This window comes from Rana temporaria, chromosome 1, assembly GCF_905171775.1.
Source record: "Rana temporaria chromosome 1, aRanTem1.1, whole genome shotgun sequence".
In the NCBI taxonomy this organism is placed as follows: domain Eukaryota; kingdom Metazoa; phylum Chordata; class Amphibia; order Anura; family Ranidae; genus Rana; species Rana temporaria.
In genome coordinates this window covers 25655177-25668095 of record NC_053489.1, presented here as the reverse complement: position 1 = coordinate 25668095, position 12919 = coordinate 25655177, and the positions used below count along the sequence as shown (strand labels likewise).

General features: G+C 43.4%; 1 protein-coding gene across 1 annotated transcript in view; it reads right to left on the bottom strand.

Moving 5' to 3' along the window:
* LOC120924791 overlaps positions 1-10604 on the bottom strand; it is a 36305-nt gene extending 25701 nt beyond the window's left edge. The window contains exon 1 of the mRNA XM_040335806.1: positions 10277-10604. Coding sequence (XP_040191740.1) covers positions 10277-10325 — 49 coding nt within the window. The 5' untranslated portion in view covers positions 10326-10604. The remainder of the gene's footprint in view (positions 1-10276) is intronic.
* Between the last annotated feature and the right edge of the window lie 2315 nt (positions 10605-12919).

The window sequence follows — 12919 nt, the reverse complement described above, 5'->3', positions numbered from 1 at the left end:
TTTTTTACTTCACAGAAAACGTAGTTTTTTACTTCACAGAAAACGTCGTTTTTTAACATCGCAGAAAACGACCGTCTGTACGCGGCATTAGGGTCTCTGCTAAAAAAAAAAGTGTATAATGTTTGGGGGTTCAAAGTAATTTTCTAGCAAAAATATCTGATTTACATTTGTAAAGAAAAAGTGCCAGAAAAAAAAACTCCTGGTCGGCATACAACAATATTCTCTACAATTTAGGGCTCTTTCACACGTCCGTTCCGTTTGTCCGTTTTTTGGACGTCCGTTAACGGACCGCAATGCTTCCCTATGGGCTAGCGTCCGTTAGCGGATGAGCATCCGCTAACGTCCGTTAGCATCCGTCTGCGTTCAGTTCCGTTTTTTTGGACGGAAGAAAACCCTATTTTTCTTCCGTCTAAAAAACGGAACGGACGAAAAACGGACGTTAACGGATGATCCGTTCCGTTAACATCCGTTTTTCTATGTAAAAAGCCCCCAAAAAAAAAAAAAAAAAAAGGATGAAAAAAACGGATGGAAAAACTGATGCAAAAACTGATGCAAAAACTGATGAAAAACTGACGAAAAACTGACGAAAAACTGATGGAAAAACGGATCAACTGATGAAAAAAAAACTGATCTGAAAAACTGAACGGACGTGTGAAAGAGCCCTTACAATGAAAAGTGTATTTTTACTGGGAGTCCCCGGGGGGAAAGCCTTGTCTGAAGTTCTATAACAGGGACAGGAATTGTGGGGCGAGTACGGCAGGAAATGCCGGGGGAATATCACAAGAGAGTGAAGCGTATTGTGACAGAGGCTGGCCGAGTCCAGATCTTTACGATAACGATCGATCTCTGGAGGTAAACGCCGCAAAGTGCGCTAATCTCCCGTCTTCATCCTGCCCAAATCCCAGGACTACAATGAGACTGAACCCAGATCTCTATGCTGGATATCCTCCCTATGAGCATTCTATTGTTATAATTCCACCTACCAGAATTCCCATGTGGCTGTTTAAATGGCCAGTCCCCCCCGTCCCCCCCAAAAAAAATGACGTTTAACCTTTTGCCTAAAAGAGCAATTTTTTAATTTCTCACATAAATATTAAAATCTGCATTTTTTTATAAATTTTTTGCTAATATTATATTAAACATTATGGGGTAGATCCACATACATCCGCTGCGCCCGGCGCAGATGTAAGATACGCTACGCCGATCTAACTTACTTGGCTTTGGTTTGAATCCTCAACGAATTCGCGCCGTAAGGTACGGCGGCGTAGTGTATCTCTCGCGGCAGATTTCAAATTGGGCGGGTAGGGGGCGTGTTTCATTTAAATGAAGCGCGTCCCCGTGCCGAACGAACTGCGCATGCGCCGTCCGTAAAAACTCCCAGGGTGCATTGCTCCAAATGACGTCGCAAAGGACGTCATTGTTTTCAACGTTAACGTAAATGGCGTCCAGCCCCATTCACGGACGACTTATGCAAACGACGTAAAATTTTCAAAATTAGACGCGGGAACGACGGCCATACTTAACATTGAGTACGCCACCATATAGCAGCTTTAACTATACGCCGGAAAAAGCCGAACGGAAACAACGTAAAAAAAATGCGCCGGCCGGTCGTACGTTCGTGGATCGTCGGAAATAGCTCATTTGCATACTCAACGCGGATTACGACGTGAACGCCACCTAGCGAAAAATTGCATCTAAGATCCGACGGCCTGTCGGATCTAACACAGATGCCGTCGTATCTTGTTTTGTGGATACCAAAACAAAGATACGACGCGCAAAATTTGAAATTACGTGGCGTATCAAGAGATACGCCGCGTAATTTCTTTGAGGATCTGCCCCTATATATTTTCTGAGAGCAGCGGTCCTGGATAATAAAATGGTGGGGCCTCGTACAGACGAGCGGACATGTCCGATGAAAACGGTCCGCGGACCGTTTTCATCGGACATGTCTGCTAGCAGATTTTGGTCTGATGGTTGTACACACCATCAAACCAAAATCCCTGCGGACAGACAGCGCGGTGACGACGCGGTGACGTGGCAGCGACGATGACGTGGCGACATGCGCGAACCCGGAAGTTCAATGCTTCCACGCATGCGTCAAATCACTTTGACGCCATGCGCGGGTTCTCGGGCCTGCGGACATGTCCGATGAGTCGTACTGACCGTCGGACATGTCCGACGGACAGGCTTCCAGCGGACATGTTTCTTAGCATGCTAAGAAACATTTGTCCGCTGGAAACCTGTCCGATCCGCCGGAAAATTGTCCAGTCTGCCCTACACACGACCGAACATGTCGGCGGAAACTGGTCCGCGGACCACTTTCAGCAGACATGTTCGGTCGTCTGTACGAGGCCTGGCTGTTGCAATTGTTTATGTCACACAATGGCCTGGATTCAAGAAGCAATTGCGCCTGTGTAACTATAGTTACACATCGCAATTGCTTACTTGCCCCGGCGTAACGAATGCTCCTGATTCAGGAACCTCGTTACGCCGACTGCAGCCTAAGATATGCGCGGCATAAGGCTCTTATGCCCGCATATCTTAGGCTGCATTCTTGCGATGGCCGCTAGGTGGCGTTCCCGTTGTGCTCAGCGTATAGTATGCAAATTGCATACTAACGCCGATTCACAACGTTACGCGAGCCCTGCGTACGCAGTTTACATTGTTTCCGCATGGCGTTTTTCGCGTAAGGCTGCCCCTGCTATTAGCAGGGGCAGCCAATGTTACGTATACCCGTCGTTCCCGCGTTTTGCGAAATTTCAAGTTTACGTAGTTTGCGTAAGTGATTCGTGAATGGCGCTGGACGCCATTCACGTTCACTTTGAAGCAAATGACGTCCTTGCGACGTCATTTGCCGCAATGCACGTCGGGAAAGTTTCCCGACGGAGCATGCGCTCTGCGATCGTCGCGGGAACGCGCCTAATTTAAATGATTCCCGCCCCCTACGGGATCATTTAAATTGCGCGCGCTTACGCCGGGCATTTTGCCGGCGCGCCCACGCAATTTACGAAGCTACTGCTCCGTGAATCAAGGGCAGCGCAGTAAATTTGCGGGGGCGCAGGGCAAAAAGCGCAATTGTACTTGAATCTAGCCCAATATTTGTAAAACTCTCAATCAAACACAGGAAAAAGCGGCTATGGCCGCCGAGTGTATCACATGGGAGCGGGCCCGCAAGGTAACCCCTTGCTCTTGCTGGGAGGAGCCGAGACAGCCGCCGTGGGACCCCAGAAGAGGAGGATCGGGGCCACTCTGTGCAAAACTAACTGCACAGTGGAGGCAAGTATAACATGTTTGTTTTTTTTGTTTTTTTGATTGATGGGAACACTGGCAGCATTTGATGGGGCACAGTAGCGACAATTGATGGGCACACTGGCAGCATTTGATGGGCCACAGTAGCGACAATTGATGGAAACACTGGCAGCATTTGATGGGGCACAGTAGCGACAATTGATGGGCACACTGGCAGCATTTGATGGGACACAGTAGCGACAATTGATCGGCACACTGGCAGCATTTGATGTGGCACAGTAGTGACAATTGATGGGAACACTGGCAGCATTTGATGGGGCACAGTAGTGACGATTGATGGGAACACTGGCAGCATTTGATGGGGCACAGTAGTGACGATTGATGGGCACAATGGCAGCATTTGATGGGGCACACTAGCGACAATTGATGGGCACAATGGCAACATTTGATGGGGCACAGTAGTGACAATTGATGGGCACACTGGCAGCATTTGATTGGGCACAGTAGCGACAATTGATGGGCACACTGGCAGCATTTGATGGAACACAGTAGCGGCAATTGATCGGCACACTGGCAGCATCTGATGGGCACACTGGTGGCAACTGATGGGCACAGTGTCAGCAATTGATGGGTACAGTGGCTGCGTTTGATGGGCACAGTGGCTGCAATGGATGTTTTTTTTTTTTTCATTTTGTTTGCGCCCCCCCTCCCAAAAAAAATAAAATTGAGAGCCGGCCACCACTGAATAGAAGGTTTATGGGGAGGATATCCAGCATAGAGATCTGGGCTCAGCCTCGTTGTAGTTGTGGTAAGAGATGTGTTACTGGTCAGATCACCAGGACAAAGAAAACTAATGCAGCCACCACCAATCTAATGATTGGTAAGCTGCAAAATATATTACATGTTGGGTTTAATACCGCTTTATAGTATATGTAAACATTGACCCAGATCCACAAAGAAATTACGCCGGCGTATCTATTGATACGCCGCGTAATTTCTACGATCCCCCGTCATATCTTTGTTTTGTATCCACAAAACAAGATACGACTGAATGTGGGCTAGATCCGACTGACGTACGTCTTAGTATGCCGTCGGATCTTAGGTGCATATTTACATCTGGCCGCTAGGTGGCGCTTCCGTTGATTTCCGTGTATAATATGCAAATGAGCTAGATACGGCGATCCACAAACGTACGTCCGGCGCATTTTTTTACGTCGTTTCCGTAAGGCTTTTTTTGGCGTATAGTTACCACTGCTCTATGAGGCGTACGCAATGTTAACTATGGACGTTGGGCCAGCGTCGAATTTTCCGTCGTTTACGTTGTTTGCGTAAAACGTTTGCGAATAGGAATTTGCATAGAATTACGTTCACGTCGAAAGCATTGGCTTGCTGCGGGTTAATTTGGAGCATGCGCACTGGGATACCCCCACGGACGGCGCATGCGCCGTTAAAAAAAAAAACTTAATTTACGTGGGGTCAAGTAGAATTAACATAAAACACGCCCACATCTTTGTAATTTGAATTCCCCGCCCTTACGCCGACACATTTACACTACGCCGCCGTAACTTACGGCGCAAATTCTTTCAGGATACGGAAAATACGCTGTAAGTTACGGCGGCGTAGTGTATCTGAGATACGCTACGCTGGCCGTAAAAATGCGCAGAGGTACGTGGATCTGGCCCATTATCGTTAAAAGCTTGTAGAAGCTTTAACATGTTAATGTCATTTAAAAAAAAATCATCTTCTGAATTTTTTATTTTTTTTTTGCTAATAATTTTTGATTGAATTTAGAATCTGCATTACTCAGGCATTGTCTACTGTTATCATCAGGAAACCCGCTCTCTGAGAAATGCCATGCTGCTATCACAGGAGGGCATGTGGACAGGATATTGGCTGCAAAAAAAAATCCCAAGAGATCAACAATAAATACTGCTTGGGAAATGTCACCATAATGTATTCTAATAGAATATATTGTCAGCTCCATCTAGTGGCCAAATTGCAATACTGTATAGGACTCTGGAATACCTCAATGGGAAATACACTGCGGGCTAGATTCAGAGAGAATTTACGCCGGCGCATCCATAGATACGCCGCGTAAATTCAAATCTGCGCCGGCGTATCTTCTTTCTGTATTCAGAAAACAAGATGCGCCGACATTAGCCTAAGATACGACTGGCATAAGTCTCTTACGCCGTCGTATCTTAGGGTGCATTCTGACGCTGGCCGCTAGGTGGCGCTCCCGTCGTTTTCGGCGTAGAGTATGCAAATTACCTAGTCACGCCGATTCACAAACGTACGTGCGCCCGGCGGTATTTTTTTACGTCGTTTGCGTAAGGCTTTTTCGGCGTAACGTTGTTCCTGCTATTAGGAGGCGCAGCCAATGTTAAGTATGGATGTCGTTCCCGCTTCGAAATTTGAATTTTTTGCGTCGTTTGCGTAAGTCGTTCGCGAATAGGGCTGGACGTAATTTACGTTCACGTCGAAACCAATGACGTCCTTGCGACGTCATTTGAAGCAATGCACACTGGGATATGTACACGGAGGGCGCATGCGCCGTTCGTAAATCACGTCAGGTCATCGCATATTAGCATTAAACACGCCCCCCTTCCACATTTGAATTACGCAGGCTTACGCCAGCCCCATTTACGCTACACCGCCGCAACTTACGGAGCAAGTGCTTTGTGAATACAGCACTTGCTCCTGTAAGTTGTGGCGGCGTAGCGTAAATACAATACGCTGCGCCGCCGTAAGAAGGGGCGCAGCTACGTGAATCTAGCCCTGCATATCAGCCACTGGATAGATAGAGATGACCATATGGGAATGAATCCATTAGGGGAAAAAAAATGCAGGAAAATTTTGGCCAGCTTGCATGAATGCTTCTGACATTCAGGGCCGGTTCACACCTCAAAAACGCACTCCAGATCCGTTCTGGATGCGACTCTGCATGCGTGTTTTAAACTTTGGTGCATTTTTGATGCGTTTCCGGATGCATTCATTGGCCCAGATTCTCAAAGGGCTTACGACGGCGCAACGCCATGTACGCCGTCGTAAGTCCTAATCTGGGCCGTCGTATCTATGCGACTGATTCTTAGAATCAGTTACGCATAGATAACCATTAGATCCAACAGGCGTAAGGCTCTTACGCTGTCGGATCTTAAATGCAATTTTTTTTTTTGCCGCTAGGTGTCGCCTCCGTAGTTTTCCCCGTCGAGTATGCAAATTAGCTAGATACGCGAATTCCCGAACGAACGCGCGGTCGACGCAGTGAAGTTACGACGTTTACGGTAGGTTTGCGCGGTGTAAAGTTGCCCCTGCTATATGAGGGGCAACCAATGTTAAGTATGGCCGTCGTTCCCGCGTCAAAATTTATAAAATTACGTTGTTTGCGTAAGTCGTCCGTGAATGGGGCTGGACACCATTTACGTTTACGCCGAAACCAATGACGTCCTTGCGACGTCATTTGGAGCAATGCACCCTGGGATATTTTCCGGACGGCGCATGCGCAGTACGTTCGGCGCGGGAACGCGCTTAATTTAAATGCTCCACGCCTCCTACCCGGCTAATTTGAATTAGGCGGGCTTGCGCCGGGTGATTTACGCTACGCCGCCGCAACTTTACAGGCAAGTTCTTTGTGAATAAAGCACTTGCCTGTAAAACTTGCGGCGGCGTAACGTAAATGAGATACGTTACGCCCGCGGAGTTTTAAGCCAATCTACGAGAATCTGGGCCTCTGTGCTTTGTTTTTTTTTTTTCTTTCACTATACTAGGGTCCAGTGCGTTTTTGATGCATTTCTGTGCGTTTTTGATGCATTTTACTGCATTCCAGTACAGTCCCGTGCAGGAAAAAATGCAGCTAATAATTTTTTTTTTCTGGAACTGAAAAGCCCCGGAGCTGACTGCACTGAACTATGCCATTGGAAACCATATAACCTACTTTTCCAATGCGTTTTTGATGCAGAACAGAAAACGCACTGGACTGCATGTGGTGTGAACTGGCCCTATACCAGAAAATGATTTATAAGTAGACCCCTTGACCACTTAAGGATCGCCTCCTGCACATTTACGCCAGCAGAATGGCACAGTACGTCCTGTGCTAGTGCCCAGCTGTGGGTCGTGGGCGCGCGCCCGCGACCCGGTCCGAAGCTCCGTGACCATGACCGCGGGACCCGATCGCCGCTGGAGTCCCGCGATCGGTCCCCGGTGCTGAAGAACGGGGAGAGCTGTGTGTAAACACGGCTTCCCTGTTCTTCACTGTGGCGCCGTCATTATGGGGAAACACAATCAATGACGTCACACCTACAACCACACCCCCCTACAGTTAGAAACACAAATGAGGTCACACTTAACCTCTTCAGCGCCCCCTTGTGGTTAACTGCCAAACTGCAATTGTCATTTTCACAGTAATCAGTGCATTTTAAATGCATTTTTTGCTGTGAAAAATCAATGGTCCCAAAAATGTGTCAAAATTGTCCGAAGTGTCCGTCATAATGTCGCAGTCATGAAAAAAATCGCTGATCGCCGCCATTAGTAGTAAAAAAAAAATGAATAAAAATATCCCCCATTTTGTAAACGCTATAAATTTTGCACAAACCAATAGGTAGAAGAATACGTATCGGCCTAAACTGAGGACATTTTTTTATATATATATATATTTTTGGGGGATATTTATTATAGCAAAAAGTAGAAAATATTGCATTTTTTCAAAATTGTTGCTCTATTTTTGTTTATAGCGCAAAAAATAAAAACCGCAGAGGTGATCAAATACCACCAAAAGAAAGTTCTAATTGTGGGGAAAAAAGGACGCCAATTTTGTTTTGGAGCCACGTCGCACGACCGCGCAATTGTCAGTTAAAGCGACGCAGTGCCGAATCGCAAAAAGTGCTCTGGTCTTTGACCAGCAATATGGTCTGGGGGTTAAGTGGTTAAAAAGAAGGAAAATGTAAAGCAAAGCATTAAAGTCTCAGGTCTGAGGTTTTCATCCTTCTCCATGCATGGCATCCATAAGGGATGGGCCATTCTGCTGACCGCCATGCCGCAATAAGAGGATAATGCTAATAAGAGGAAGAGAGAGAAGAATGGAAATAAGCAAAAAGACATGAAAGCGTGAGGGACACATAACACGGGTGCAGTGTGTGTGTGAGGGGGGAGGGGGGGCACCCCCATTATAGAGAGAGACCATGGATGGTGGCAGTAGGAAAATCACCACCCAGATAGTTATGTATAGCAAGGACAGGGCCGCTGATATGGGGGGACCACCAGTCCTCCTGTAGGGGGCCCGGGCTCACAAGAGGGCCCAAACAGCAGAGGGAATCAGTGCGGTTGGATGGAGGGGCAATAAGAGGATGTCCTATGTGACTCTCTGCAGCAGCTGAAACCTGTTTCTCTCCCTCCCACCGACTTTCAGCTGCTGCAGGGAGACACTCAGATACAGCTGTCGGCTTCCCTGTTTCATTAGAAAAAAAAAAATTGTAACCCTGTATTGTTTTAATCCCCTGTAAAATGTTTTTAAAGTCTTGGGGGGGGGGGGAATGTAAAAAAAAATATTTTGTAAAAATTGTAAAAAAAAATTCAAAACATTTACATTTTTTTTTTCAATAATAAAATGTTTTTGTTCAAAAATGTAAAAAAAAAAAACGATTTAAAAAGGGTTAATTCACACAGCTTCTCTGTTATCTTTGTGTCCGCTAAGAATGGTTTTAGTATATTTTAAGTGACAATCTTGTTTGGTTATATTTGGGGAGGGCCCTGCCAGGTAGGCTGCACGTGGCCCCCTGTGATTTCTAACAGCAGCCCTGAGCAAGGGTATCATCCCACTACTGTAGGTTACCAAATTTTCAGTTGAGTTACTTTATTATTGTTCATGTATCTTTATTATCATTATTGTACATGTACTGTATCTATATTATTATTATTATACTGTATGTATCTTATTAATATTATTCATGCATCTGTATTATTATTATTGTATTTTTATTATTATCATTGCTGTTATTATTGTGTTGTTATTATTATTGTACCTGAATCTTTATTATTATAATATCATATGTAACTTTATTATTATACATGTGCAGTATTTCATTTTTAATATTGTACATGTATTTTTAATTATTATTGTTGCACATGTATCCTTTTTTAAATCATATTTGTACATGTACTATTTATTATTATTGTACATGAATCTTTTTCTTTTATTATTGTACATATCTTTTATTTATTATTATTATTATTATTATTATTATTATACAGGATTTATATAGCGCCAACAGTTTACGCAGCGATTTACAATATAAAAGGGATACAATACAGTTACAATACAATAAAATACAAGAGGATTAAGAGGGCCCTGCTCAGAAGAGCTTACAATCTAATAGGGTGGGGCAGGTGGTACATCATTATTTTTTTGTTGTTATTATTGTACATGTATATTTTATTACTATTAATGTACTTGTATCTTTATTATCATACTTGTACATGTACCATTATTATTGTTGTCCATTTATCTTTTTTTTGTTATAATTATTATTGTATATGTGTCTTTTATTATTATTATCATTAATGTACTTTATTGTCGTACTTATACCATTATTATTATTATAACAATATTATTATTATGATGACGATTATTTCTCCTATTTATATAATTTTCTTATTATTTCTTATCCTTATTTCTTCAACACATCAAAAGTTTAAAAAAATCACTTGAGTAAAATCTGTGAAAGATTAATTCTGATTGGTCGGTTGCTTGTTCTTTACTATGATTTGCTGCTCAGCTCATTCAGTAAGCTAATTACTCAGCTAATTCAAAAAAGAGTGAACAGCAAACTTTAAAATACAGTCCTACAAAACAACCGATCAACCAATCGGACTGATTATTTTTTCTTTGCATTGTTTTCTGCTTTTTATTTTTTGCTGTCTAGTGTTGTAACATACAACTCACACACACGTCACACTGCAATATCTGGATACATTTTACCAGCAAATCGACATTAACAAACGACAATGTTGACTACAGAAAAAGGCCACTTACCTTGCAGGAGGACACAGAGGGTCAGAGCGGCTGGGCCTAAACTGTACATCTTTTAAAATTAGAATTTTTTTTTTTTTTTTTACTTTTACTTTTTTAGTGTTCCCTTTTTTGAAAATTAGTAGCAGGTTCTGTATCAGGCTCAGAGTGATTAGTGTGGAGATGGGGGGTCCTTTCCTTTTCGGAGGTGGGTGGGGGAGGCGTGGATGAATGGCAAGTAAAAAAAAAAATCGCCAACAAAGTGCGGAAAAGCCAAAGAGAGGAAAGTTAGGAGTTTCTCCTTTGTGAGCCGGCTGCAGTCTGCCTGTGAGGGGAGAATGTTAATCAGGCCGTGGTCCTGTGTCCCCTCTTCTCCTCCCCACCCCCCCCTTCCCGTCCTTCACAGGCAGCACAATGGATCGGAGATCAAGCCCATTGCACTTTGCTTCTCCTGAAAACAACATCCTTCAATGTGATTTTTTTTTTCAAATATATTCCATCCCTCTTTTCTTTTCTTCTTTTTTTTTTTTTAATAAAAGCATCAGATAAAAAAAAAAATGACCATAGTAAAATCATTCAAGGCATGCACATTATGGGTGTCCAGGAAATAGTAGGAGAGATCAGCATGCCATTTTTTTTTTCGATTCGACACTACGTCCACAATTGCGCGGTCGTGCGACGTGGCTCCCAAACAAAATTGACGTCCTTATTTCCCCACCTCCGGCACCTCCTGAACTGACTGTATGTAATGGCAAGGGGTGCTGGGGTGTGCTGTAGGGTATTGATGCTCACTACTGGGGGATCTCTTCTAACTGGAGGGGACCAATTTTTGCAGGGGGGTCTACTTTTGCTGAGGAGGTCTATTGTTGCTGGTGGGGGGCCTATTGTTGTTGGGGGTGAGTCTTATATTGCTGCAGGGGGTCTTATGTTGCTGCAAGAGATCTACTGTTTAAGGAGGGATCTACTGTTGATGGTTGCCAGAGAGTCTATTAATGCTGGCTGTGCGGAGATCTGTTGACGCTGCCGGGAGTCTATTGTTGCTGGGGGGGGTAATTTTGTTGTCGGTGGTCCATTGTTAGAGGGATCTATTGTTGCTGGCTGCAGGGGATCTATTTTACTGATTTTCTTGATATCATTACCAAATTCCATACAAATTTCTTAGCACCACAAAATGATACTTGGGTCTGTATTGTCTACAAGGGGCGGTACTGGGAGGTGGGTATAGGATGGAACCAAGAGAAGGTGCTCGGAGGTGGGTAGGGGCAAGGAAGAGAGGTGACTCAGAAAGGGGGAGTTCCTGCACCTATTATCTGAGAAAAAAAGCCCTGGGTACAACGATACCACTGCTGAATCCAGATGAGGAGGGGTTAACATCAGTCCGTCGGCATGTAGATGTAGTGTTGCTCACGAATATTCGTATTGCGAATATTCGGCTCGAATATGGCATATTCGAGTATTCGCAATATATTTCGAATTTCGCGGTGAATATTCGCAATTCCGAATATTCGCATTTTTTCAATTTTATTTTTAAAACAGATCACATCCTATCGACGTCTAAAAGCATTGCTGGTATGATCAGAGACCCTGGGCCGAGTAGCTAAGCTGAGGCGATCCTTTTATGTTGCCGAATATAAAAAAAAAAAATTGCGAATTTTCGCTAATGCGAATGCGAAAATGATTGCGAATTTTCGATAACTGTGGTAGGAGAACTCTGATTGTCTCTGATGCAAAAGGGGGGGGCTTTGTGTATGTTTCTGTTATGAATATTTGTATGTTTGATATTATTTTTTTTTGTAAGAAGGAAAAAATTGCGCATACCTTAAAAAAAGGGGAGAATACAGCAGCAACTCAAAAATGTTATACAACATAAATTAATACAAGACAGAAAATGGAGTCGCTCTACAAGAATAAAAAATATGTCTAGTGACAAGACATGTGGGCAAATTATAAAATAAGCAAGCGCAAATAACTTGTGAAATACACAGTGAAACAAATATATAAAGAAATATAGTCCCAATAATAGAAAAATAATCTTTCATAAAAATGTCTTTGATATGTGAAGTGAAAAAAAGTCCAAAGCATGCAGCATGAACGTGTTCAATCTTCAAGGTGTTTGATTGACAAACGGCTGTGACAGATGGATAGAGTAAAGAATCACCACCAATGCAAAACACTTTTTATTTTCTATTGTAAAATATCAAGAATATTCTGAGCCAATCAGAGTGCTCCTTCCGCACTTGCCGAATATTCGCAATTATTTTGTATTGTAAAATATCAAGAATATTCTGAGCCAATGAGAGTGCTCCTTCCGCATTTGCCGAATATTCGCAATTATTTTGTATTGTAAAATATCACGAATATTCTGAGCCAATCAGAGTGCTCCTACAGCATTTGTCGAAATTGCGCAATAAATATCGCATTCGCATTTTGCGAAATTTCGAAAAAATATCACGAATATTCTGAGCCAATCAGAGCGCTCCTCCAGCATTTGTCGAAATTGCGCAATAAATATCGCATTCGCATTTTGCGAAATTTCGATAAAATATCAAGAATATTCTGAGCCAATCAGAGTGCTCCTTCCGCATTTGCCGAATATTCGCAATTATTTTGTATTGTAAAATATCACGAATATTCTGAGCCAATCAGAGTGCTCCTAGCGCTGTTGTT